At 47.9% G+C, this 26,852-nt stretch overlaps 1 protein-coding gene across 1 annotated transcript in view; it reads left to right on the top strand.

Annotated features, from left to right (window-relative positions):
- Positions 1 to 26,852, top strand: part of syne1b (spectrin repeat containing, nuclear envelope 1b) — a 165,932-nt gene that overhangs the window by 93,266 nt on the left and 45,814 nt on the right. Inside the window, exons 61-77 of the mRNA XM_079692895.1 lie at positions 1,381 to 1,632; positions 2,490 to 2,621; positions 4,658 to 4,897; positions 5,292 to 5,402; positions 5,653 to 5,793; positions 7,343 to 7,549; positions 8,673 to 8,774; positions 9,036 to 9,155; positions 9,406 to 9,606; positions 19,920 to 20,087; positions 21,195 to 21,326; positions 21,438 to 21,634; positions 22,712 to 22,844; positions 23,090 to 23,272; positions 23,459 to 23,608; positions 23,724 to 23,894; positions 24,132 to 24,287. Of these exons, the coding sequence (XP_079549021.1) occupies positions 1,381 to 1,632; positions 2,490 to 2,621; positions 4,658 to 4,897; positions 5,292 to 5,402; positions 5,653 to 5,793; positions 7,343 to 7,549; positions 8,673 to 8,774; positions 9,036 to 9,155; positions 9,406 to 9,606; positions 19,920 to 20,087; positions 21,195 to 21,326; positions 21,438 to 21,634; positions 22,712 to 22,844; positions 23,090 to 23,272; positions 23,459 to 23,608; positions 23,724 to 23,894; positions 24,132 to 24,287 (2,796 nt within the window). The remainder of the gene's footprint in view (positions 1 to 1,380; positions 1,633 to 2,489; positions 2,622 to 4,657; positions 4,898 to 5,291; positions 5,403 to 5,652; positions 5,794 to 7,342; positions 7,550 to 8,672; positions 8,775 to 9,035; positions 9,156 to 9,405; positions 9,607 to 19,919; positions 20,088 to 21,194; positions 21,327 to 21,437; positions 21,635 to 22,711; positions 22,845 to 23,089; positions 23,273 to 23,458; positions 23,609 to 23,723; positions 23,895 to 24,131; positions 24,288 to 26,852) is intronic.

Here is a 26,852-nt window from a genome sequence, read left to right as displayed (position 1 = left end):
AGTTAGCATGGTAGAAATGAGTTAGCATGGTAGAAATGAGTTAGCATGGCAGAAATGAGTTAGCGTGGTAGAAATGAGTTAGCATGGTAGAAATGAGTTAGCGTGGTAGAAATGAGTTAGCGTGGTAGAAATGAGTTAGCGTGGTAGAAATGAGTTAGCGTGGCAGAAATGAGTTAGCATGGCAGAAATGAGTTAGCATGGTAGTGTTTGGACGTGTGTTTGGACGCACAGAGATAGAAACATGTGATATGTGAACAACAGGAAACAAGAAGCTGCTTCATCACATGATCATGTTTCTGCCAATTAGCTCGTATTTAACCTCATTAGCATATTGAAGCGTCACATGTTGGAACATAGAACAAAGGAGTGTGTTAATGTGGGGGGGGGGGGGGGGGGTCATGGTGATATCTGTGGTGAGTCTCCTGCTGTCCAGGGGGTCAGCCTCTCTGGAGCAGCTTGAGCTTAATGTTCCTTCACATGGAGTTTCACACCTTGCTGAGTACTCCTCCAGGAGCATTAGAGGAGTCAGGGCATCACTAAGCAGATTAGATCTGTGTGTGTGTGTGTGTGTGTGTGTGTGTGTGTGTGTGTGTGTGTGTGTGTGTGTGTGTGTGTGTGTGTGTGTGTGTGTGTGTGTGTGTGTGTGTGTGTGTGTGTGTGTGTGTGTGTGTGTGTGTGTGTGTGTGTGTGTGTGTGTGTGTGTGTGTGTGTGTGTGTGTGTGTGTGTGTGTGTGTGTGTGTGTGTGTGTGTGTGTGTGTGTGTGTGTGTGTGTGTGTGTGTGTGTGTGTGTGTGTGTGTGTGTGTGTGTGTGTGTGTGTGTGTGTGTGTGTGTGTGTGTGTGTGTGATATCCCAGCAGGTGCAGCTAAACTTAGCCCCCGGCACGGCTTTAGAGACAGGAGGCTCTTCTGCTGTGTTCATGTCAGGGAGAAGGCTGGATGCTGCTCTGGAGGGGCGGCTGTGGGGGGGAGGCTGTGGGGGGGTGGCTTTGGAGGGAGGCTGTGGGGGGGGGGGGGGTGTTTTTATTGTACCTTTTATTTAACCAGGATAGGTCTCATTGAGACTCAGAATCTCCTGGCCCAGGATCCTGCCTGACTCTCAGCTCTTCTCTGATGGCTCTCTCAGGATTGTTGACGTCCTGCTGGATTCCTCTCCTTCTTATAGACACGCGCCTTTCCGAGCCTCTGGACCATCTGTATTATCTTTTCCATGTACACACGGCATCTATTGCACGGGACCCTCCTCTGTTGCTCTCCTCCAGATTTCTTAATTTTTCCCATTAACTCCTGGGTTTCTCTGGAAGTTCTTCCTTGTACGATGTGAGGGTCCGAGGACAGAGGGGGTCGTGTTGTCATACTGATATTCTGTACAAGCTGTGAAGTCCACTGAGACAAACCCAGTCATTCAACACGTTAGTTTGATGTTTGAGCTGGCCTGTCTCCTGCTGCTGCTGCAGGACCTGCTGCTGGAGGTGGAGCAGAAGACCAAGGACCTGACGGAGCTCAGCCTGCAGAGCGAGGGGCTCCTGATGGAGGGGGGCGTCAGGGAGGCTCTGGTGGGGAGGGTCCGCATGCTGAAGGGAGGCCTGCTGGAGCTGCAGAGGGTCCTGCAGGAGAGACAGGCTGACATCCAGGTGAGACACACACACTCTGACATCCATGTGAGACACACACACACACACACACACACACACACACACACACACACACACTCAGACATCCAGGTGAGACACTATATATAAATAAAGGATATATATCTTTTATCTAACGAGGTAAAAGTCTCATTAGGATTAAAACCTCTTGTTCCAGAGCGACCTGGCTCAGAGGGCTGCATGAACACAGTTACAACCAATGAACACAAAACGATACAGGCAGACGGACACAGCTGTTTAGGAACCAGCATCTGAACGACGTCTTGGGAGCGCAGGCCATATAGACTTTGTTTTTTACACATATATGTGTAAATGTAAGAGGGAACCAGCCCAAGCAGAGATTCATAAATAAAACCCAACCAATGGGAAAGCCTGCGTGCAGACAGAGACGGCCTATTATCTGAGTCCAGTGGTGTACCCGATATCCACATCCTAACAACACGTAATGCACAGCGACTCTGCAGGCCCTGCTCAGAGGCCTTCCTGTAGAGCAGATCATCCAAACCACTAAAACGCTTCAGAGATCAGATGTTTCCTCCTCTGAGGGAGAAGCCTCATGTTTAGCTTTGAAACAACTTTTCAGTTTGTGACTAGAAAGATACATTCTGATGTGTGTGTGTGTGCGTGTGGGTGTGTGTGTGTGTGTGTGTGTGTGTGTGTGTGTGTGTGTGTGTGTGTGTGTGTGTGTGTGTGTGTGTGTGTGTGTGTGTGTGTGTGTGTGTGTGTGTGTGTGTGTGTGTGTGTGTGTGTGTGTGTGTGTGTGTGTGTGTGTGTGTGTGTGTGTGTGTGTGTGTGTGTGTGTGTGTGTGTGTGTGTGTGTGTGTGTGTGTGTGTATCAGGGCTGTGTGCAGGAGCAGGAGGACAGCAGCTCAGACTCCAGTCTCTCTCAGAGTCCCAGCCTTCAGGACTGGCTGAACCAGAACCGGACCTCCAGAACCCAGCAGCACCAGGACCACCTGCTGAGACAGAGGGTAACACCTCACTATATATACTTTATTATAACTGTATTTATGTTAATGCAGCAGCAGCGCTTTTTATTTCCTGCTTCTTTGCACACACTGGGTGTTTCTCAATGTCGAGGACGCTGCCTTGGTAGCACATGTCTTCAGAGTCAGGTCCTTCAGAAGCGAAGCAAGAATCCTTCCTGGAATTCGGAGAACGAAGAATGGAACAGGCTAACAGGTGTGCGTCATACGAGAAGCCCCGCCTTACATTTTCCGCCAAAGATTTTGGAAATTGTTCCGTGCGCAAAGCATTGTGGGGATTTTAAGACCGCGGAGGACACACTGGTGCATCCTCGAAATGTCCCGCAACGAAGCATTCAGTCCTCGGTAGAATTCCAAGGATCCTGGACATTGGCACAGTCCTTCGGCGAGACTCGATGACGTAGCATCCTTGAAATAGTGGCTCTGAAGGATCCTTCCTCGACATTGAGAAACACCAACTCTCTCCAGTACAGGTTAGCTCTGAGTGTTAGCATGCTAATGTAAACACAGACCATATTACTTCCAGAACACGTCTCATTGTTTCTGACAGCAACGTTTCTGATTGGCCCGTGCTAAAGCCCGCCCACATTTTAGTAATGACGTCATGACGCAGCAAATCTGGATCAGCTCCATTGCTCCCCCGTTTTTAGAGATGTGGGTACGGAGGAGAAGAGAGAGGGGTTTATTTCCTGACACTTTGTGAGTCTCCAGACACACCAGGGATACACCGGGGGGACACGGTGACACACCGGGGGGACACCGGGGACACACCGGGGACACATGGTGATGTAGAGAAGACATCACTTTGAGATTCTCCTGACACACCGGGGACACACAGGGGACACACCGGGGACACATGTTGATGTAGAGAAGACATCACTTAGTGAGTCTCCTGACACACCGGGGACACATGGGGACACATGGTGATGTAGAGAAGACATCACTTAGTGAGTCTCCTGACACACCGGGGACACATGGGGACACATGTTGATGTAGAGAAGACATCACTTAGTGAGTCTCCTGACACATGGGGACACATTTTGATGTAGAGAAGACTTCACTTAGTGAGTCTCCTGACACACCGGGGACACATGGTGATGTAGAGAAGACATCACTTAGTGAGTCTCCTGACACACCGGGGACACATGGGGACACATGTTGATGTAGAGAAGACATCACTTAGTGAGTCTCCTGACACATGGGGACACATTTTGATGTAGAGAAGACTTCACTTAGTGAGTCTCCTGACACACCGGGGACACATGGGGACACATGGTGATGTAGAGAAGACATCACTTAGTGAGTCTCCTGACACACGGGGACACATGGGGACACACCGGGGACAGATGGTGATGTAGAGAAGACATCACTTAGTGAGTCTCCTGACACATGGGGAAACATTTTGATGTAGAGAAGACTTCACTTAGTGAGTCTCCTGACACACCGGGGACACATGGTGATGTAGAGAAGACATGACTTAGTGAGTCTCCTGACACACCGGGGACACATGGTGATGTAAAGAAGACATCACTTAGTGAGTCTCCTGACACACGGGGACACATGGGGACACACCGGGGACAGATGGTGATGTAGAGTAGACATCACTTAGTTAGTCTCGTGACACACCCGGGACACACCGGGGACACATGGGACACAGCGGGGACACACCAGGGACACATGGGGATGTAGAGAAGACATCACTTAGTGAGTCTCCTGACACAAGGGGACACATGGGGACACAACGGGGACACACCGGGGACAAATGGGACACACCGGGGACACATGGGACACACCTGGGACACAGCGGGGACACATGGTGATGTAGAGAAGACATCACTTAGTGAGTCTCGTGACACACGGGGACACATGGGGACACACCGGGGACACAGCGGGGACACATGGTGATGTAGAGAAGACATCACTTAGTGAGAGCACTTTGCAGGATGCTTTGAAGCAGCAGGGATGTTAGGAAGTAGCTGCTTCTCAAAGCCTAGCTCTGAGCGTGTTCCCTGTGTGTTCAGGACCTGGAGCAGCAGCTGTCGGAGCAGAAGAAGCTCCTCCAGTCTGTGGCCATCAGAGGAGAGGAGATCCTGATCCAGCAGGCGTCCCCCTGCAGCCCCATGGAGACCCTCCCCCCCGCGGTGAGGGAGGGGGAGAACAGGAGTCACATGAGGAAGAAGTGGGAGAGTCTTCGTCTGGAGCTGAGGACCAAACTGAAGCTGCTGCAGGAGACGCTGGAGCAGGAGAGCAAGGAGCAGCCGGTAACACCAAGCTTTATCACCATGTCTCAGCAGATACAGGTCGGATGTGTCCTCCTCCAGCAGAGCAACAGGGACATACAACTAATAACACTGATCAAATAGTGAAGAGAATGTTTTGAGATCTGCAAGTTAATACAAATAAAGTAGATGGAATATGATTTATAGAGAAATAATTAGCAGGAAGCAAACAGGTGAATGTTTGTGGACGGTCCTCACAGAGCTCAGCTGTTCAACAGTCTGATGGCCTGTGGGACGAAGCTGTCTCTGAGTCTGGGTTCAGTCCTGATGCTGCGGACAGAACCGTGTGTGGCTGGGTTTGAAGAGGGAGCAGTGAAGGGCTTCATGATGAGCCTGTCCCTCTGTCCCTCTGTCCCTCTGTCCCTCTGGTCTGCAGGTTTATACGCGGGCGTGTCGAGTGTCAGCAGCTGGATCTGAGGAGGACAGGTCGTCTCTGAACTCTCTGTACCACAGCTTCAGACACACCGTGGAGGACATCGCCTCACAGGTAACCCTCACTGCTTATTGACTCATTCAGAACATGAACATCCAACAGAAGGTTCTAAAGGTGGTCACATGGTCTAGTTGGTGCAAAACGACACATTAGTGCACAACATGTCCCTCTTTAATGCCTGTGTCTCCTGGTGGAGGCCCTCGTCATACACGGGTGCCTGGTGGACCGTCTGGGGGATCTACATCTGAGACAAAGGGTTTCTGTCTGTGAGAAAAGATTTGATTGTGACGCTCTTCTCTGGCAGCCGGGGGGAGGCGAGGCCCAGGTGGAGCAGATGGAGCAGCAGCTTTACTCGGCCGTGTCCTCCACCTCCTGCTGGCTGGACGGGGTGGAGAACTCTGTGTTCTCTGGATCTGTGATGCTGAGGGAGCAACCGGACACTCAGGTAAACACACTGCAGGTACACACACACACACACACACACACACACACACACACACACACACACACACACACACACACACACACACACACACACACACACACACACACACACACACACACACACACACTCACACACACTCACACTCACACTCACACTCACACACACACACACACACACACACACACACACACACACACACACACACACACACACACACACACTCACACTCACACTCACACTCACACACAGGTAAACACACAGCAGAGGCCTGTACTACGGAGCCGGTTCAACCTAACCTGGATATGTTTGAGTTAGCTGGTTGACTTAATCCAAAACATACGCGCTCTCGCTAAACGGTCCTACGACGCGGGTTATCAAGTGGATCGCTCAAGCCAGCCGTGTCCTATCTAGTTAGGAGCGCGTTCACATGAAAGGGGTGGTATCTGGAGCATTTGACCAATCACAAACATGGAGAAGCGTACTGACAGCGCAGCGTCATACTTCCTGAATGAAAAGTCAACTATAATATTAGACATATGAAGAAGTTAAACTTTAAACATCCATGACTTAAACACTTGATCCAGGATCAAAGCCACATAGCTGCACCTGCAAGGTGAATACAGCTGGTAACAGAACAAGTGTTTGAATGCGTACATGAACAGGTTTATGATATCACTAAGACACCATCTGACTTTCATTACATTTGACTCGAGTGTTTCCTCAACTTAATGTGTTGCTTAAAATAATCCTTCTGCATCCAGTATGTGACACTGTGAGTGTTGCACGGCCAGATACGGCTCAGCTGACTCAGATAAGGAGATGATACATTATGATGTGATATGCCGCGGACTGTACTTAATGTTACTCTGATCCGGTTACTTATGTAGTGGCAGATATTTAAGTAAGCTTTCTTAACGCTAATGTTCTAATAGTCAGATTGCTCTGAAGATGGGAGGTGATATTCTATTAATGTTCACGTTCACACAGTCGGTGAATTTTGCCGGCCGTCTTTCCTGCAACGGCAGCTTTTCTGTATTTCCTTTCTCCTGTAATATGACTTGATCGCTTTAAACTCCGCACACTGAGCTCTGATTGGTCAGCAGGCAGTGCTTTCACTGAGTTGAGCTCTTAGCCTGCAACCTAACCTGCTCCGGAGCAGGCTAGCCGCTCATCAGTTACCATGGAGATCTAGCCTGCTAAAAAGAGAACCAGCTTCGTAGGACCGGAAACCCAGAGTTTACCTGAAGTTAGCCGCTAAGAGAACATCCTGCTTCGTGGTACAGGCCTCTGGAGTTCCTGATGGCAAACCTTATAGAGCTGTTTCTCTGATGTTCCTGGTGTTCCTGGTGTTCCTGATGTTCCTGATGTTCCTGGTGTTCCTGATGTTCCTGATGTTCCTGGTGTTCCTGATGTTCCTGATGTTCCTGGTGTTCCTGATGTTCCTGGTGTTCCTGATGTTCCTGATGTTCCTGGTGTTCCTGATGTTCCTGGTGTTCCTGATGTTCCTGATGTCAGACGTTATAGAGCTGTTTCTTTGGTGTTCCTGCAGACGTTGGAGCAGGAGGTGCAGCAGGTGGTGGAGGAGGTGCAGCTGAGTGAGTCCCTGCTGGTCTCTGCTGGTCTGCAGGTGGAGGAGCGCTCCCTCCTGGAGGAGAACCTCTCCTGTCTGAAGGAGCGGTGCTCAGCTCTGGGTTTGGCTCTGAGCCGGCGCTGTGACGCCATGAGGAGCCGAGCGCAGGAGCTCACCGACTACCAGGTACCTCTCACTTGAACTAAGACCTTCCCTAGCTCCTACCTGTGCCACCTTTGGATCCTCTATGCTGCTCCTTGATCCCTTCATCCCAAACGTCCCTAGTTTAGTCCAAAACACCTGGGTGTCATGTCCTATACGCTCAACACCTCCAACATTTACTAGAGTTTAAATGGCCTCCCTGTCCCACTAGATATCTGCATTCCCACACATCCTGTGGCATGTCTGCATGTCTGCATGTCTGCATGTCTGCATGTCTGCATGTCTTCATGTCTGCATGTCTGCATGTCTGCATGTCTTCATGTCTGCATGTCTGCATGTCTTCATGTCTTCATGTCTGCATGTCTGCATGTCTGCATGTCTGCATGTCTGCATGTCTCCATGTCTGCATGTCTGCATGTCTGCATGTCTGCATGTCTTCATGTCTGCATGTCTGCATGTCTTCATATCTGCATGTCTGCATGTCTGCATGTCTTCATGTCTGCATGTCTGCATGTCTTCATGTCTGCATGTCTGCATGTCTTCATGTCTTCATGTCTGCATGTCTCCATGTCTGCATGTCTGCATGTCTTCATGTCTGCATGTCTGCATGTCTGCATGTCTGCATGTCTCCATGTCTGCATGTCTGCATGTCTGCATGTCTTCTCCCGTTCCTCTGCAGCCTGCTAAAGAAGACTCTCTCTATCAGAGTGAATGCTAACCAATAGCTCCATAGCTCCTCCAGCTCAGCCTGTGAGACTAGGTACCTCATGCTCATCAGTTACAAGACCTTTCCTAGCTCCTAACCCCTCCAGTCATTACTCCTAGTACCTTTGGACCCTTTATGACGTCCCTTAAACGTCCCTAGTTCAGGACACATCTCTTCCTATATGCGCACCACCATTTCTCCTAGACGTGGTCATGTGCCTCCCTGCACTTGAGTTGGAAACTAAACATGTGCATCTGTTCAGAGAAAGTGTGGGGACATGTGCACATGTTTAGTTTCCAACACAAGTCTGAATTCCCCTCTCCTCTGCAGTGTGCTGTTCACAGCCTCCAGCTCTCAGAAGGTCATTATATCAGGATGACTCTCCTCCGGCTCAGCCTGTGGGCCGTGGGTTAGATCTGAAGCGTCCTCTTGTCTCCACAGGCGCAGCTGCAGCTCCTCCAGACGGCTCTGATCGAGACCAAGTGCCACATCCTGCAGGAGCTCTCAGGGTCCATGGACCGAGCGGCCTGCCGACAGCTGGAGGTAACACACACACACACACACACACACACACACACACACACACACACACACACACACACACACACACACACACACACACACACACACACACACACACACACACTCCCTGTGGATATACTGTGTGTATCATGTGTACATCTAGTGTGTATTAGTACATAGTGTGTGTATTAGTACATAGTGTGTGTATTAGTACATAGTGTGTGTATTAGTACATAGTGTGTGTATTAGTACCTAGTGTGTGTAATAAATATCTACCTGCAGGTGATCTCCGACGCAGAGGAGAGTCTCAGAGACTTCGATCAGAGGATCTCTGAGCTGAAGGGCAGAGGAGCAGAGCTGCAGAGAGACCAGATATCAGCCAATAAGATACTGAAGCTACAGGTAACTCACACACACACACACACACACACACACACACACACACACACACACACACACACACACACACACACACACACACACACACACACGCACAGAGAGACACACTCAGACTCACTCACTTTTAGTATGTTTTGATGCTTATACTTTTGTGTGTGTGTGTGTGTGTGTGTGTGTGTGTGTATGGTGTGTGTGTGTGTGTCTCTCTCTCTCTCTCTCTCTCTCTCTCTCTCTCTCTCTCTCTCTCTCTCAGGACTCCTTGGAGGACCTGGTTCTGACGGTGTGTTCCCGGCGCAGTGTTCTGACCCAGGACCAGGTTCTGAAGGACCAGTTTGAGCGGGCCCTGCTGGACCTCAGAGACCTGCTGGAGACCGCCAGGGACAAGATGGCCGCCGAGCAGAGGGTCCTGGCCGGCTCCGTGGACGACGTGCAGAACCACCTGGACAAACACAAGGTGAGATCAATACTGAGTGTGTGTCAGTGTGTAGTCAGTGTGTAGTCAGTGTGTAGTCAGTGTGTAGTCAGTGTGTAGTCAGTGTGTAGTCAGTGTGTAGTCAGTGTGTAGTCAGTGTGTGTCAGTGTGTAGTCAGTGTGTAGTCAGTGTGTAGTCAGTGTGTAGTCAGTGTGTAGTCATGTGTGTCAGTGTGTAGTCATGTGTAGTCATGTGTAGTCAGTGTGTAGTCAGTGTGTAGTCAGTGTGTAGTCAGTGTGTAGTCAGTGTGTAGTCAGTGTGTAGTCAGTGTGTGTCAGTGTGTGTCAGTGTGTAGTCAGTGTGTGTCAGTGTGTGTCAGTGTGTGTCAGTGTGTAGTCAGTGTGTAGTCAGTGTGTAGTCAGTGTGTAGTCAGTGTGTAGTCAGTGTGTGTCAGTGTGTGTCAGTGTGTAGTCAGTGTGTAGTCAGTGTGTAGTCAGTGTGTAGTCAGTGTGTAGTCAGTGTGTAGTCAGTGTGTAGTCAGTGTGTGTCAGTGTGTGTCAGTGTGTGTCAGTGTGTAGTCAGTGTGTAGTCAGTGTGTAGTCAGTGTGTAGTCAGTGTGTAGTCAGTGTGTAGTCAGTGTGTAGTCAGTGTGTGTCAGTGTGTGTCAGTGTGTAGTCAGTGTGTAGTCAGTGTGTAGTCATGTGTAGTCAGTGTGTAGTCAGTGTGTAGTCAGTGTGTAGTCAGTGTGTGTCAGTGTGTAGTCAGGGTGTAGTCAGTGTGTAGTCAGTGTGTAGTCAGTGTGTAGTCAGTGTGTAGTCAGTGTGTAGTCAGTGTGTGTCAGTGTGTGTCAGTGTGTAGTCAGTGTGTAGTCAGTGTGTAGTCATGTGTAGTCAGTGTGTAGTCAGTGTGTAGTCAGTGTGTAGTCAGTGTGTGTCAGTGTGTAGTCAGGGTGTAGTCAGTGTGTAGTCAGTGTGTGTGTCAGTGTGTAGTCAGTGTGTAGTCAGTGTGTAGTCAGTGTGTAGTCAGGGTGTAGTCAGTGTGTAGTCAGTGTGTAGTCAGTGTGTAGTCAGTGTGTAGTCAGTGTGTAGTCAGTGTGTAGTCAGGGTGTAGTCAGTGTGTAGTCAGTGTGTGTGTCAGTGTGTAGTCAGTGTGTAGTCAGTGTGTAGTCAGTGTGTAGTCAGTGTGTGTAGTCAGTGTGTAGTCAGTGTGTAGTCAGTGTGTAGTCAGTGTGTAGTCAGTGTGTGTAGTCAGTGTGTAGTCAGTGTGTAGTCAGTGTGTAGTCAGTGTGTAGTCAGTGTGTAGTCATGTGTGTAGTCAGTGTGTAGTCAGTGTGTAGTCAGTGTGTAGTCAGTGTGTAGTCAGTGTGTAGTCAGTGTGTAGTCAGTGTGTGTAGTCAGTGTGTAGTCAGTGTGTAGTCAGTGTGTGTAGTCAGTGTGTAGTCAGTGTGTAGTCAGTGTGTAGTCAGTGTGTAGTCAGTGTGTGTCAGTGTGTAGTCAGTGTGTAGTCAGTGTGTAGTCAGTGTGTAGTCAGTGTGTAGTCAGTGTGTAGTCAGTGTGTAGTCATGTGTAGTCAGTGTGTAGTCATTGTGTAGTCATTGTGTAGTCAGTGTGTAGTCAGTGTGTAGTCAGTGTGTAGTCATGTGTAGTCAGTGTGTAGTCATGTGTAGTCAGTGTGTAGTCAGTGTGTAGTCAGTGTGTAGTCAGTGTGTAGTCATGTGTAGTCAGTGTGTATTCAGTGTGTAGTCAGTGTGTAGTCAGTGTGTGTCAGTGTGTAGTCAGTGTGTAGTCAGTGTGTGTCAGTGTGTAGTCAGTGTGTAGTCAGTGTGTAGTCAGTGTGTAGTCAGTGTGTAGTCAGTGTGTAGTCAGTGTGTGTCAGTGTGTAGTCAGTGTGTAGTCAGTGTGTAGTCAGTGTGTGTCAGTGTGTAGTCAGTGTGTAGTCAGTGTGTATTCAGTGTGTAGTCAGTGTGTAGTCAGGGTGTAGTCAGTGTGTAGTCAGTGTGTAGTCAGTGTGTAGTCAGTGTGTAGTCAGTGTGTAGTCAGGGTGTAGTCAGTGTGTAGTCAGTGTGTAGTCAGTGTGTAGTCAGTGTGTAGTCAGGGTGTAGTCAGTGTGTAGGCAGTGTGTAGTCAGTGTGTAGTCAGTGTGTAGTCAGTGTGTAGTCAGTGTGTGTAGTCAGTGTGTAGTCAGTGTGTAGTCAGTGTGTGTCAGTGTGTAGTCAGTGTGTGTCAGTGTGTAGTCAGTGTGTAGTCAGTGTGTGTCAGTGTGTGTCAGTGTGTAGTCAGTGTGTAGTCAGTGTGTAGTCAGTGTGTAGTCAGTGTGTGTCAGTGTGTAGTCAGTGTGTAGTCAGTGTGTAGTCAGTGTGTAGTCAGTGTGTGTAGTCAGTGTGTAGTCAGTGTGTGTAGTCAGTGTGTAGTCAGTGTGTGTAGTCAGTGTGTAGTCAGTGTGTAGTCAGTGTGTAGTCAGTGTGTAGTCAGTGTGTAGTCAGTGTGTAGTCAGTGTGTGTAGTCAGTGTGTAGTCAGTGTGTGTAGTCAGTGTGTAGTCAGTGTGTAGTCAGTGTGTAGTCAGTGTGTGTCAGTGTGTAGTCAGTGTGTGTCAGTGTGTAGTCAGTGTGTAGTCAGTGTGTGTCAGTGTGTAGTCAGTGTGTAGTCAGTGTGTAGTCAGTGTGTGTCAGTGTGTAGTCAGTGTGTAGTCAGTGTGTAGTCAGTGTGTGTAGTCAGTGTGTGTAGTCAGTGTGTAGTCAGTGTGTGTCAGTGTGTAGTCAGTGTGTAGTCAGTGTGTAGTCAGTGTGTAGTCAGTGTGTGTCAGTGTGTAGTCAGTGTGTAGTCAGTGTGTAGTCAGTGTGTATTCAGTGTGTAGTCAGTGTGTGTCAGTGTGTAGTCAGTGTGTAGTCAGTGTGTAGTCAGTGTGTAGTCAGTGTGTGTCAGTGTGTAGTCAGTGTGTAGTCAGTGTGTGTCAGTGTGTGTAGTCAGTGTGTGTAGTCAGTGTGTAGTCAGTGTGTAGTCAGTGTGTAGTCAGTGTGTAGTCAGTGTGTAGTCAGTGTGTAGTCAGTGTGTAGTCAGTGTGTAGTCAGGGTGTAGTCAGTGTGTGTCAGTGTGTAGTCAGTGTGTAGTCACTGTGTAGTCAGTGTGTAGTCAGTGTGTAGTCAGTGTGTGTAGTCAGTGTGTAGTCAGTGTGTGTAGTCAGTGTGTAGTCAGTGTGTAGTCAGTGTGTAGTCAGTGTGTAGTCAGTGTGTAGTCAGGGTGTAGTCAGTGTGTAGTCAGTGTGTAGTCAGTGTGTAGTCAGTGTGTAGTCAGTGTGTAGTCAGTGTGTAGTCAGTGTGTAGTCAGTGTGTAGTCAGTGTGTAGTCAGTGTGTGTAGTCAGTGTGTAGTCAGTGTGTAGTCAGTGTGTAGTCAGTGTGTAGTCAGTGTGTGTAGTCAGTGTGTAGTCAGTGTGTATTCAGTGTGTAGTCAGTGTGTGTAGTCAGTGTGTAGTCAGTGTGTGTCAGTGTGTAGTCAGTGTGTAGTCAGTGTGTAGTCAGTGTGTGTAGTCAGTGTGTATCAGTGTGTAGTCAGTGTGTAGTCAGTGTGTGTAGTCAGTGTGTAGTCAGTGTGTAGTCAGTGTGTGTCAGTGTGTAGTCAGTGTGTAGTCAGTGTGTAGTCAGTGTGTAGTCAGTGTGTATTCAGTGTGTGTCAGTGTGTGTAGTCAGTGTGTAGTCAGTGTGTGTCAGTGTGTAGTCAGTGTGTAGTCAGTGTGTAGTCAGTGTGTGTAGTCAGTGTGTATTCAGTGTGTAGTCAGTGTGTAGTCAGTGTGTGTAGTCAGTGTGTAGTCAGTGTGTAGTCAGTGTGTAGTCAGTGTGTATTCAGTGTGTAGTCAGTGTGTGTAGTCAGTGTGTAGTCAGTGTGTATTCAGTGTGTAGTCAGTGTGTGTAGTCAGTGTGTATTCAGTGTGTAGTCAGTGTGTGTAGTCAGTGTGTATTCAGTGTGTAGTCAGTGTGTAGTCAGTGTGTAGTCAGTGTGTAGTCAGTGTGTAGTCAGTGTGTAGTCAGTGTGTAGTCAGTGTGTAGTCAGTGTGTAGTCAGTGTGTAGTCAGTGTGTAGTCAGTGTGTATTCAGTGTGTAGTCAGTGTGTGTAGTCAGTGTGTAGTCAGTGTGTAGTCAGTGTGTAGTCAGTGTGTATTCAGTGTGTAGTCAGTGTGTGTAGTCAGTGTGTAGTCAGTGTGTGTCAGTGTGTAGTCAGTGTGTAGTCAGTGTGTGTAGTCAGTGTGTATTCAGTGTGTAGTCAGTGTGTGTAGTCAGTGTGTAGTCAGTGTGTAGTCAGTGTGTGTCAGTGTGTAGTCAGTGTGTAGTCAGTGTGTAGTCAGTGTGTGTCAGTGTGTAGTCAGTGTGTAGTCAGTGTGTAGTCAGTGTGTAGTCAGTGTGTATTCAGTGTGTAGTCGTGTGTAGTCAGTGTGTAGTCAGTGTGTAGTCAGTGTGTAGTCAGTGTGTAGTCAGTGTGTAGTCAGTGTGTAGTCAGTGTGTAGTCAGTGTGTAGTCAGTGTGTAGTCAGTGTGTAGTCAGTGTGTAGTCAGTGTGTAGTCAGTGTGTAGTCAGTGTGTAGTCAGTGTGTAGTCAGTGTGTAGTCAGTGTGTAGTCAGTGTGTAGTCAGTGTGTAGTCAGTGTGTAGTCAGTGTGTAGTCAGTGTGTAGTCAGTGTGTAGTCAGTGTGTAGTCAGTGTGTAGTCAGTGTGTGTAGTCAGTGTGTAGTCAGTGTGTGTCAGTGTGTAGTCAGTGTGTAGTCAGTGTGTAGTCAGTGTGTGTAGTCAGTGTGTAGTCAGTGTGTATTCAGTGTGTAGTCAGTGTGTAGTCAGTGTGTAGTCAGTGTGTAGTCAGTGTGTAGTCAGTGTGTAGTCAGTGTGTAGTCAGTGTGTAGTCAGTGTGTATTCAGTGTGTAGTCAGTGTGTGTAGTCAGTGTGTAGTCAGTGTGTAGTCAGTGTGTAGTCAGTGTGTAGTCAGTGTGTAGTCAGTGTGTGTAGTCAGTGTGTATTCAGTGTGTAGTCAGTGTGTAGTCAGTGTGTGTAGTCAGTGTGTAGTCAGTGTGTAGTCAGTGTGTAGTCAGTGTGTATTCAGTGTGTAGTCAGTGTGTGTAGTCAGTGTGTAGTCAGTGTGTAGTCAGTGTGTATTCAGTGTGTATTCAGTGTGTAGTCAGTGTGTGTAGTCAGTGTGTATTCAGTGTGTAGTCAGTGTGTGTAGTCAGTGTGTATTCAGTGTGTAGTCAGTGTGTATTCAGTGTGTAGTCAGTGTGTATTCAGTGTGTAGTCAGTGTGTAGTCAGTGTGTGTAGTCAGTGTGTAGTCAGTGTGTAGTCAGTGTGTAGTCAGTGTGTAGTCAGTGTGTAGTCAGTGTGTAGTCAGTGTGTATTCAGTGTGTAGTCAGTGTGTAGTCAGTGTGTGTAGTCAGTGTGTAGTCAGTGTGTATTCAGTGTGTAGTCAGTGTGTATTCAGTGTGTAGTCAGTGTGTAGTCAGGGTGTAGTCAGTGTGTAGTCAGTGTGTAGTCAGTGTGTGTAGTCAGTGTGTAGTCAGTGTGTAGTCAGTGTGTAGTCAGTGTGTATTCAGTGTGTAGTCAGTGTGTGTAGTCAGTGTGTAGTCAGTGTGTGTCAGTGTGTAGTCAGTGTGTAGTCAGTGTGTGTAGTCAGTGTGTATTCAGGGTGTAGTCAGTGTGTGTCAGTGTGTAGTCAGTGTGTAGTCAGTGTGTAGTCAGTGTGTATTCAGTGTGTAGTCAGTGTGTGTAGTCAGTGTGTAGTCAGTGTGTGTCAGTGTGTAGTCAGTGTGTAGTCAGTGTGTAGTCAGTGTGTGTAGTCAGTGTGTAGTCAGTGTGTAGTCAGTGTGTAGTCAGTGTGTAGTCAGTGTGTAGTCAGTGTGTAGTCAGTGTGTAGTCAGTGTGTAGTCAGTGTGTAGTCAGTGTGTGTAGTCAGTGTGTAGTCAGTGTGTAGTCAGTGTGTAGTCAGTGTGTGTAGTCAGTGTGTAGTCAGTGTGTAGTCAGTGTGTAGTCAGTGTGTAGTCAGTGTGTAGTCAGTGTGTATTCAGTGTGTAGTCAGTGTGTGTAGTCAGTGTGTAGTCAGTGTGTGTCAGTGTGTAGTCAGTGTGTAGTCAGTGTGTGTAGTCAGTGTGTATTCAGTGTGTAGTCAGTGTGTAGTCAGTGTGTGTCAGTGTGTAGTCAGTGTGTAGTCAGTGTGTGTAGTCAGTGTGTATTCAGTGTGTAGTCAGTGTGTGTCAGTGTGTAGTCAGTGTGTAGTCAGTGTGTGTCAGTGTGTAGTCAGTGTGTAGTCAGTGTGTGTAGTCAGTGTGTAGTCAGTGTGTAGTCAGTGTGTAGTCAGTGTGTAGTCAGTGTGTAGTCAGTGTGTAGTCAGTGTGTAGTCAGTGTGTGTAGTCAGTGTGTAGTCAGTGTGTAGTCAGTGTGTAGTCAGTGTGTAGTCAGTGTGTAGTCAGTGTGTATTCAGTGTGTAGTCAGTGTGTGTCAGTGTGTAGTCAGTGTGTAGTCAGTGTGTAGTCAGTGTGTAGTCAGTGTGTAGTCAGTGTGTAGTCAGTGTGTATTCAGTGTGTAGTCAGTGTGTGTCAGTGTGTAGTCAGTGTGTGTCAGTGTGTAGTCAGTGTGTAGTCAGTGTGTAGTCAGTGTGTGTAGTCAGTGTGTAGTCAGTGTGTAGTCAGTGTGTAGTCAGTGTGTAGTCAGTGTGTAGTCAGTGTGTATTCAGTGTGTAGTCAGTGTGTGTAGTCAGTGTGTAGTCAGTGTGTGTCAGTGTGTAGTCAGTGTGTAGTCAGTGTGTGTAGTCAGTGTGTATTCAGTGTGTAGTCAGTGTGTGTCAGTGTGTAGTCAGTGTGTAGTCAGTGTGTGTCAGTGTGTAGTCAGTGTGTAGTCAGTGTGTGTAGTCAGTGTGTATTCAGTGTGTAGTCAGTGTGTGTCAGTGTGTAGTCAGTGTGTAGTCAGTGTGTGTAGTCAGTGTGTATTCAGTGTGTAGTCAGTGTGTGTCAGTGTGTAGTCAGTGTGTAGTCAGTGTGTGTCAGTGTGTAGTCAGTGTGTAGTCAGTGTGTGTAGTCAGTGTGTAGTCAGTGTGTAGTCAGTGTGTAGTCAGTGTGTAGTCAGTGTGTAGTCAGTGTGTAGTCAGTGTGTAGTCAGTGTGTAGTCAGTGTGTAGTCAGTGTGTAGTCAGTGTGTGTCAGTGTGTAGTCAGTGTGTAGTCAGTGTGTAGTCAGTGTGTATTCAGTGTGTAGTCAGTGTGTGTCAGTGTGTAGTCAGTGTGTAGTCAGTGTGTGTAGTCAGTGTGTATTCAGTGTGTAGTCAGTGTGTGTCAGTGTGTAGTCAGTGTGTGTCAGTGTGTAGTCAGTGTGTAGTCAGTGTGTAGTCAGTGTGTGTAGTCAGTGTGTAGTCAGTGTGTATTCAGTGTGTGTAGTCAGTGTGTAGTCAGTGTGTAGTCAGTGTGTAGTCAGTGTGTAGTCAGTGTGTAGTCAGTGTGTAGTCAGTGTGTAGTCAGTGTGTGTAGTCAGTGTGTAGTCAGTGTGTAGTCAGTGTGTATTCAGTGTGTAGTCAGTGTGTGTAGTCAGTGTGTAGTCAGTGTGTGTCAGTGTGTAGTCAGTGTGTAGTCAGTGTGTATTCAGTGTGTAGTCAGTGTGTAGTCAGTGTGTGTCAGTGTGTAGTCAGTGTGTGTAGTCAGTGTGTATTCAGTGTGTAGTCAGTGTGTAGTCAGTGTGTATTCAGTGTGTAGTCAGTGTGTAGTCAGTGTGTGTCAGTGTGTAGTCAGTGTGTAGTCAGTGTGTGTAGTCAGTGTGTATTCAGTGTGTAGTCAGTGTGTGTCAGTGTGTAGTCAGTGTGTAGTCAGTGTGTAGTCAGTGTGTGTCAGTGTGTAGTCAGTGTGTAGTCAGTGTGTGTAGTCAGTGTGTAGTCAGTGTGTAGTCAGTGTGTAGTCAGTGTGTAGTCAGTGTGTGTAGTCAGTGTGTAGTCAGTGTGTGTCAGTGTGTAGTCAGTGTGTAGTCAGTGTGTGTCAGTGTGTAGTCAGTGTGTAGTCAGTGTGTGTAGTCAGTGTGTAGTCAGTGTGTATTCAGTGTGTAGTCAGTGTGTAGTCAGTGTGTATTCAGTGTGTAGTCAGTGTGTGTCAGTGTGTAGTCAGTGTGTAGTCAGTGTGTGTCAGTGTGTAGTCAGTGTGTAGTCAGTGTGTAGTCAGTGTGTGTAGTCAGTGTGTAGTCAGTGTGTAGTCAGTGTGTAGTCAGTGTGTATTCAGTGTGTAGTCAGTGTGTGTAGTCAGTGTGTAGTCAGTGTGTGTCAGTGTGTAGTCAGTGTGTAGTCAGTGTGTGTAGTCAGTGTGTATTCAGTGTGTAGTCAGTGTGTGTCAGTGTGTAGTCAGTGTGTAGTCAGTGTGTGTATTCAGTGTGTAGTCAGTGTGTGTCAGTGTGTAGTCAGTGTGTAGTCAGTGTGTGTCAGTGTGTAGTCAGTGTGTAGTCAGTGTGTGTAGTCAGTGTGTAGTCAGTGTGTAGTCAGTGTGTAGTCAGTGTGTAGTCAGTGTGTAGTCAGTGTGTAGTCAGTGTGTAGTCAGTGTGTAGTCAGTGTGTAGTCAGTGTGTAGTCAGTGTGTGTAGTCAGTGTGTAGTCAGTGTGTGTCAGTGTGTAGTCAGTGTGTAGTCAGTGTGTGTAGTCAGTGTGTATTCAGTGTGTAGTCAGTGTGTGTCAGTGTGTAGTCAGTGTGTGTCAGTGTGTAGTCAGTGTGTAGTCAGTGTGTAGTCAGTGTGTGTAGTCAGTGTGTAGTCAGTGTGTAGTCAGTGTGTAGTCAGTGTGTAGTCAGTGTGTAGTCAGTGTGTAGTCAGTGTGTAGTCAGTGTGTGTCAGTGTGTAGTCAGTGTGTAGTCAGTGTGTGTAGTCAGTGTGTGTCAGTGTGTAGTCAGTGTGTAGTCAGTGTGTAGTCAGTGTGTAGTCAGTGTGTAGTCAGTGTGTGTCAGTGTGTAGTCAGTGTGTAGTCAGTGTGTGTAGTCAGTGTGTAGTCAGTGTGTAGTCAGTGTGTAGTCAGTGTGTGTCAGTGTGTAGTCAGTGTGTAGTCAGTGTGTGTAGTCAGTGTGTAGTCAGTGTGTATTCAGTGTGTAGTCAGTGTGTCAGTGTGTGTCAGTGTGTAGTCAGTGTGTAGTCAGTGTGTGTAGTCAGTGTGTAGTCAGTGTGTAGTCAGTGTGTGTAGTCAGTGTGTAGTCAGTGTGCAGTCAGTGTGCAGTCAGTGTGCAGTCAGTGTGTGTAGTCAGTGTGTAGTCAGTGTGTGTCAGTGTGTAGTCAGTGTGTAGTCAGTGTGTGTAGTCAGTGTGTAGTCAGTGTGTGTAGTCAGTGTGTAGTCAGTGTGCAGTCAGTGTGTAGTCAGTGTGTAGTCAGTGTGTAGTCAGTGTGTAGTCAGTGTGTAGTCAGTGTGTAGTCAGTGTGTAGTCAGTGTGCAGTCAGTGTGTAGTCAGTGTGTAGTCAGTGTGTGTAGTCAGTGTGTGTCAGTGTGTAGTCAGTGTGTAGTCAGTGTGTAGTCAGTGTGTGTCAGTGTGTAGTCAGTGTGTAGTCAGTGTGTGTCAGTGTGTAGTCAGTGTGTAGTCAGTGTGTAGTCAGTGTGTAGTCAGTGTGTGTCAGTGTGTAGTCATTGTGTAGTCAGTGTGTAGTCAGTGTGTGTAGTCAGTGTGTAGTCAGTGTGTGTAGTCAGTGTGCAGTCAGTGTGTAGTCAGTGTGTAGTCAGTGTGTGTAGTCAGTGTGTAGTCAGTGTGTGTCAGTGTGCAGTCAGTGTGTAGTCAGTGTGTGTCAGTGTGTAGTCAGTGTGTAGTCAGTGTGTGTATTCAGTGTGTATTCAGTGTGTATTCAGTGTGTATTCAGGGTGTAGTCAGTGTGTAGTCAGTGTGTAGTCAGTGTGTAGTCAGTGTGTAGTCAGTGTGTAGTCAGTGTGTAGTCAGTGTGTGTAGTCAGTGTGTGTCAGTGTGTGTCAGTGTGTAGTCAGTGTGTAGTCAGTGTGTAGTCAGTGTGCAGTCAGTGTATATTCATTATATCTTATAGCAGTTTGAAAAATGGGTAACAGGTGTGCTTTGTCTAAAATCTGTCACTGCAGAAAAAATAAATATGCTTTCAAATCCAAAAGACTCTGATGATTTAAAGAACCTAATTAACGTGTGTGTATTTCTCTGACACTAAAATACCAGTGGCATTAAGCACACTGGAATCAAAGGGTAACAAATGCTTAATATATGATCAATGTATCAGGACTCATGTTTTAACAAAATCATAACATATATATATTTCCTTTATTTTGGACATTGTTTTCCTTCAAGGACTTGAGAGCATCTTATGAGATGTGACACACTTTGTTTGTGAAATGCTTTTTATTCTAAATATCTGCTGACTGTGTTCCAGGAGTTCTTCCAGGGCCTGGAGTCCCACACGGTGCTCACTGAGACGTACTTCAGGAAGGTGCTGCCCCCCCCCTCAGAGACCCTAGTCCTGGAGGAGGCGCTGACGGAGGCTCAGAGCGTCCTGAAGGAGGCGCACAGCAGGGGGGTGCAGCTGCAGGGGGTCCTGGAGGTGAGACACTCTGCTTAAACACACTGATGTACACTCTGATTTATCGTGCCGTGGACAGTCCCCGTTGATCAACTGGGGCATGTAACACAACATGTAACACGACATGTAACACAACATGTAACACAACATGTAACAGCAACTGTAACACCACATGTAACACCACATGTAACACCACATGTAACACCACATGTAACATCACATGTAACACCACATGTAACACCACATGTAACACCACATGTAACACAACATGTAACACCACATGTAACACCACATGTAACACCACCTGTAACACCACATCTAACACCACATGTAACACCACATGTAACACCACATGTAACACCACATGTAACACCACATGTAACACCACGTGTAACACCACGTGTAACACCACGTGTAACACCACGTGTAACACCACGTGTAACACCACATGTAACACCACATGTAACACCGCATGTAACACCGCATGTAACACCGCATGTAACACCACATGTAACACCACATGTAACACCACATCTAACACCACATCTAACACCACATGTAACACCACATGTAACACCACATGTAACACCACATGTAACACCACATGTAACACCACATGTAACACAGCATGTAACACTCCATATCCAACACAGAGGACTGTGTGCAGTGCACCCTGTGTGCAGGTCCTGTATGTTTGTCTTTGGTCGGAGTGGGTCGAGGGTTCCAGTTTGTATTGCTGTGACCAAGAAGGATAACTGACCAAAAGTACTCCTCCTGAATGGGACTGAAAGGTCTCCGATTACACTATTATTATATTACAGGTCTTAGATATATACAAATATATTAAAAACATGTCTCTGAAGTGTCCTGCTCCAAACCCCAAACAGCTGACTCTGGGTCAGTAGCTTCAGAGAGAGGAGAGCTCATCAGGAGAACTCTCCCAGCTGCTGTGTTTATTTTTGTAACTCTGGCACAACAATTTCCCTCGGGATAGATAAAGTCCTATCTTATTTGATCTGATCTTAAATATGCCAAGAAATGTAATTTAACTTCTGTAATTAAATATATGAATTCATTGTAAGCTGTTCCTTTGTCAGAATACTGAACGTATTGTGTTGATGTTTCCAGACGTGGAGCCGCCTGCTGCAGGACTACCAGAGTCTGATGGTGCACCTGGAGGAGGTGGAGGAGAGCATCCCAGCAGGGGGTCTGGTGGAGGAGACAGAGGAGAGGCTGACTGATAGGATCTCTCTGTACCAGGTGACCAGGGGCCTCAGTCCTCCATCAGGGTCTTTAGGGTTCTCACTCATCCCATAGTTACCAGACGTCCATGTGTTCTTCACGTATGACATGCATCTCCTCTCTCTTTAGGGTCTGGGGTCCCGGCTCTCGGAGCAGCAGAACCGCCTGCAGCTGGTTCTGGATGAAGGGAAAGTTCTGCTGCAGACGCTCTGCTGCCCCCTGCTGGAGAACCAGCTGTCACTGCTGGGGGAGAGGTGGACCAAAACCAGAACCAGAGTGAAGAGAGAGGAGAAGAGACTGGAGAACATGCTGCTGCACTGGAGGAGGTACACACACACACACACCACACACACCACACACACACACACACACACACACACACACACACACACACACACACACACACACACACACACACACACACACACACACACACACACACACACACACATACACCATGCACCATACACACACACACATACACACACACACACACACACACACACACACACACACACACACACACACAGCTTTAGCGGGACATTACACACTAAGATATTCTACAAAATAATATTTAAAAACATTAAAAATATATATATTTTTTTAATATATATTTTTTTTAATGTTTTTTTGTATTAGTTTTACCAAAAATAACTTGATTTTAATTGTATTTAAAATAACATTTCCAAAAAATAAGTCCTTCGAACCCGCCTGTTCAGTTTCTGTTTGAATGTGAAGGGTTAAATGAAAGAAGCTCGTCTCTGCGAGGTGAAGGCAGGAGCTGCTGGACGTCCTGCTGTGAATTCACAGAGGGCCAGCTATAGCAACTGAACGAGAGAGTAAAGACAGAACAATTGACCAATCATATCTTCCCTCTAAATGGGTGGGTTTTATTATCGCAGACTTTATGACAAGTTCTGCCCGCTGTGAAACTCTTTTCTTGTTTCCATAGCAACAACAACTTCCTGTCAACAGCGTTAACTCGCCTTCAAAATAAAAGCATGCCAATTTACACTTAAGACATACAACTGCAACGAAAGTAACAAACACAATGCAATATCCTTTTCAATTTCAAAGAACACAAATGGGGTTATTTCCAGGTGTTGTTCTGTGAGGTAGAGGGTCGCTGTCATTGATGCGTTTTGCACCCCGGGCCGTTGTTTTTCCGCTGAGGTATACGCTGTGACGTAATAACTTTTTTTCTTCTTTTGTTTCGAGCGAAGGGGTGGGGGTCAGAGGGCCTAGGTATAAAAGTCACGGCTCGCCACTGGCGGGAACACAGGGATATGTATCCTCTGCAGACCATTGACATGCACTAACACCTACAGTATAGACCACACTACAGGTTGGGGGAACACCACAGAAGAAGAGCACCCTCTCTAACTCTCTCTCGCCCCCTGCAGGTACCAGACGGACGGTGCAGATCTCTCTCTCTGGCTGCACTCCGCTCTGCAGCGCCTCGACTTCTGGAACTCTCAGGCTGTGTCAGAGCCTCAGGAGCTGGAGAGCATCAGAGACCACCTGTCCTCCTTCCTGGTGTGTGTGTGTGTGTGTGTGTGTGTGTGTGTGTGTGTGTGTGTGTGTGTGTGTGTGTGTCTGGTGCATGACAGCATTGCTCTACTTTAAAATAGCCTCATTATCTGTTATTAGTCTCAAATGTCATGTGAGTGTATTTATTTAGTGTATTACTGTTAGCAGCTCTTATGTCACTAATGATCTCACTGTCTCTAAAGGCTCTTTATTTCATAAGATATGATCCTGTGTGTGTGTGTGTGTGTCAGGAGTTCTGTAAGGAGGTGGAGGGCCGCTCCGCTCTAAAGAGCTCGGTTCTGCAGGAGGGGAACCAGCTGCTGCGCCTGAAGAAGGTGGACACGGTCCTGCTGAGGGCGGAGCTTAGTCGCATCGACAGGGAGTGGAGCGAGCTGCTCACACACATCCCCAATGTTCAGGAGAAACTGCACCAGGTACACACACACACACACACACACACACACACACACACACACACACACACACACACACACACACACACACACACACACACACACACACACACACACACACACACACACACACATCCCCAACCTACAGGAGAAGCTGCACAACGTACACACATAGTATACGTTGTGTTTTATGTATTTCCTGTTCAGATCCAGATGGAGAAGCTGGCGTCGCGGCACGCCCTCTCAGAGCTGAGTAACTGGATCTCTCTGATGGAGGGGGTGATGGAGGAGAACCAGGAGAACCTGAAGAGTGCTGTGGGTTCTCATGTGATCCAGGAGTACCTGCACAAACACAAGGTGCAGGCTGATCTGAAAATGCTGTTGCATGTGTCAGCTAGTAAACATCAGTGTTTCGTGCAGTGTTCTCTTTACCCCCCAGTGGCTGCAGTGTTAACGGTGCACGTGTGTTCAGGGCTTCCGGGTGGACCTGAGCTGTAAGCAGCTGACGGTGGACTTCGTGAACCAGTCGGTGCAGATCGGTCAGGAATCAGACGTTAAACGCAGCGACAAGACCGACTTCGCCGAGAGGCTGGGGGCCATGAACCGACGCTGGCAGATCCTCCAGAGCCGCGTCAACGAGAGGGTCAGCGCATATCATATCATATATATATCATATATACTGTATATATATATATATATATATATATATATATATATATACACAGTATATATGATATATCAGGAGTTATTAAAGTGAGGCTGCAGGAGGAGCTTCGGTGTATCCCCTGCAGTAGAAACAGTAATGTGCTGCTGAGGACGTGTTTTAAACACCTGAAAGCATCAGTGTAAGTGTTCCTGACTGTCCTTCTACTCTCTGCAGATCCAGGTCCTGGAGGGGCTGCTGCAGATGTGGCTGCAGTACGAGAGCAGCGTCTTGGCTCTGAAGTCCTGGATGTCTTCTCAGGAGGAGAGGCTGAAGAGGAGGCATCGCATCGAGGATCTGACCTCCGTGCAGAACGCTGTGAGAGACTGTGAGGTACGAGAACGCTGTGAGAGACTGTGAGGTACGAGAACGCTCTGAGAGACTGAGAGAGACTGTGAGGTACGAGAACGCTCTGAGAGACTGTGAGGTACGAGAACGCTGTGAGAGACTGTGAGGTACGAGAACGCTGTGAGAGACTGTGAGGTACGAGAACGCTCTGAGAGACTGAGAGAGACTGTGAGGTACGAGAACGCTCTGAGAGACTGTGAGGTACGAGAACGCTCTGAGAGACTGTGAGGTACGAGAACGCTGTGAGAGACTGTGAGGTACGAGAACGCTCTGAGAGACTGTGAGGTACGAGAACGCTGTGAGAGACTGTGAGGTACGAGAACGCTCTGAGAGACTGTGAGGTACGAGAACGCTGTGAGAGACTGTGAGGTACGAGAACGCTGTGAGAGACTGTGAGGTACGAGAACGCTCTGAGAGACTGAGAGAGACTGTGAGGTACGAGAACGCTCTGAGAGACTGAGAGAGACTGTGAGGTACGAGAACGCTCTGAGAGACTGAGAGAGACTGTGAGGTACGAGAACGCTCTGAGAGACTGTGAGGTACGAGAACGCTCTGAGAGACTGTGAGGTACGAGAACGCTCTGAGAGACTGTGAGGTACGAGAATGCTCTGAGAGACTGAGAGGTACGAGAACGCTGTGAGAGACTGAGAGGTACGAGAACGCTTTGAGAGACTGAGAGGTACGAGAACGCTGTGAGAGACTGTGAGGTACGAGAACGCTCTGAGAGACTGTGAGGTACGAGAACGCTCTGAGAGACTGTGAGGTACGAGAACGCTCTGAGAGACTGTGAGGTACGAGAACGCTCTGAGAGACTGAGAGAGATTGTGAGGTACGAGAACGCTGTGAGAGACTGTGAGGTACGAGAACGCTGTGAGAGACTGTGAGGTACGAGAACGCTCTGAGAGACTGAGAGGTACGAGAACGCTCTGAGAGACTGTGAGAGACTGAGAGGTACGAGAACGCTCTGAGAGACTGAGAGAGACTGAGAGGTACGAGAACGCTCTGAGAGACTGAGAGAGACTGTGAGGTACGAGAACGCTCTGAGAGACTGTGAGGTACGAGAACGCTCTGAGAGACTGAGAGAGACTGTGAGGTACGAGAACGCTCTGAGAGACTGTGAGGTACGAGAACGCTCTGAGAGACTGAGAGGTACGAGAACGCTGTGAGAGACTGAGAGGTACGAGAACGCTCTGAGAGACTGAGAGGTACGAGAACGCTGTGAGAGACTGTGAGGTACGAGAACGCTCTGAGAGACTGTGAGGTACGAGAACGCTGTGAGAGACTGTGAGGTACGAGAACGCTGTGAGAGACTGTGAGGTACGAGAACGCTGTGAGAGACTGAGAGGTACGAGAACGCTGTGAGAGACTGAGAGGTACGAGAACGCTGTGAGACATGTTGTCTCTCTGTAACCTGGGTGTCTCTGTCCTCAGGAGACATGTTGTCTCTGTAACCTGGGTGTCTCTGTCCTCAGGAGACATGTTGTCTCTGTAACCTGGGTGTCTCTGTCCTCAGGAGACACGTTGTCTCTCTCTAACCTGGATGTCCCTGTCCTCAGGAGACATGTTGTCTCTGTAACCTGGGTGTCTCTGTCCTCAGGAGACATGTTGTCTCTCTCTAACCTGGATGTCCCTGTCCTCAGGAGACATGTTGTCTCTGTAACCTGGGTGTCTCTGTCCTCAGGAGACATGTTGTCTCTGTAACCTGGGTGTCTCTGTCCTCAGGAGACATGTTGTCTCTCTCTAACCTGGATGTCTCTGTCCTCAGGAGACATGTTGTCTCTGTAACCTGGATGTCCCTGTCCTCAGGAGACATTTTGTCTCTCTGTAACCTGGGTGTCTCTGTCCTCAGGAGACATGTTGTCTCTGTAACCTGGGTGTCTCTGTCCTCAGGAGACATGTTGTCTCTCTCTAACCTGGATGTCTCTGTCCTCAGGAGACATGTTGTCTCTGTAACCTGGATGTCCCTGTCCTCAGGAGACATTTTGTCTCTCTGTAACCTGGGTGTCTCTGTCCTCAGGAGACATGTTGTCTCTGTAACCTGGATGTCCCTGTCCTCAGGAGACATGTTGTCTCTCTCTAACCTGGATGTCTCTGTCCTCAGGAGACACGTTGTCTCTCTCTAACCTGGATGTCCCTGTCCTCAGGAGACATGTTGTCTCTCTCTAACCTGGATGTCTCTGTCCTCAGGAGACATGTTGTCTCTGTAACCTGGGTGTCTCTGTCCTCAGGAGACATGTTGTCTCTCTCTAACCTGGATGTCTCTGTCCTCAGGAGACATGTTGTCTCTGTAGCCTGGATGTCCCTGTCCTCAGGAGACATTTTGTCTCTCTGTAACCTGGGTGTCTCTGTCCTCAGGAGACATGTTGTCTCTGTAACCTGGGTGTCTCTATCCTCAGGAGACATGTTGTCTCTAACCTGGATGTCCCTGTCCTCAGGAGACATGTTGTCTCTCTCTAACCTGGATGTCTCTGTCCTCAGGAGACACGTTGTCTCTCTGTAACCTGGGTGTCTCTGTCCTCAGGAGAAATGTTGTCTCTGTAACCTGGGTGT

Source organism: Notothenia rossii (genome assembly GCF_949606895.1).
Source record: "Notothenia rossii genome assembly, chromosome: 7".
NCBI classification, from domain to species: domain Eukaryota; kingdom Metazoa; phylum Chordata; class Actinopteri; order Perciformes; family Nototheniidae; genus Notothenia; species Notothenia rossii.
This window is presented reverse-complemented; position numbering and strand designations above follow the sequence as displayed.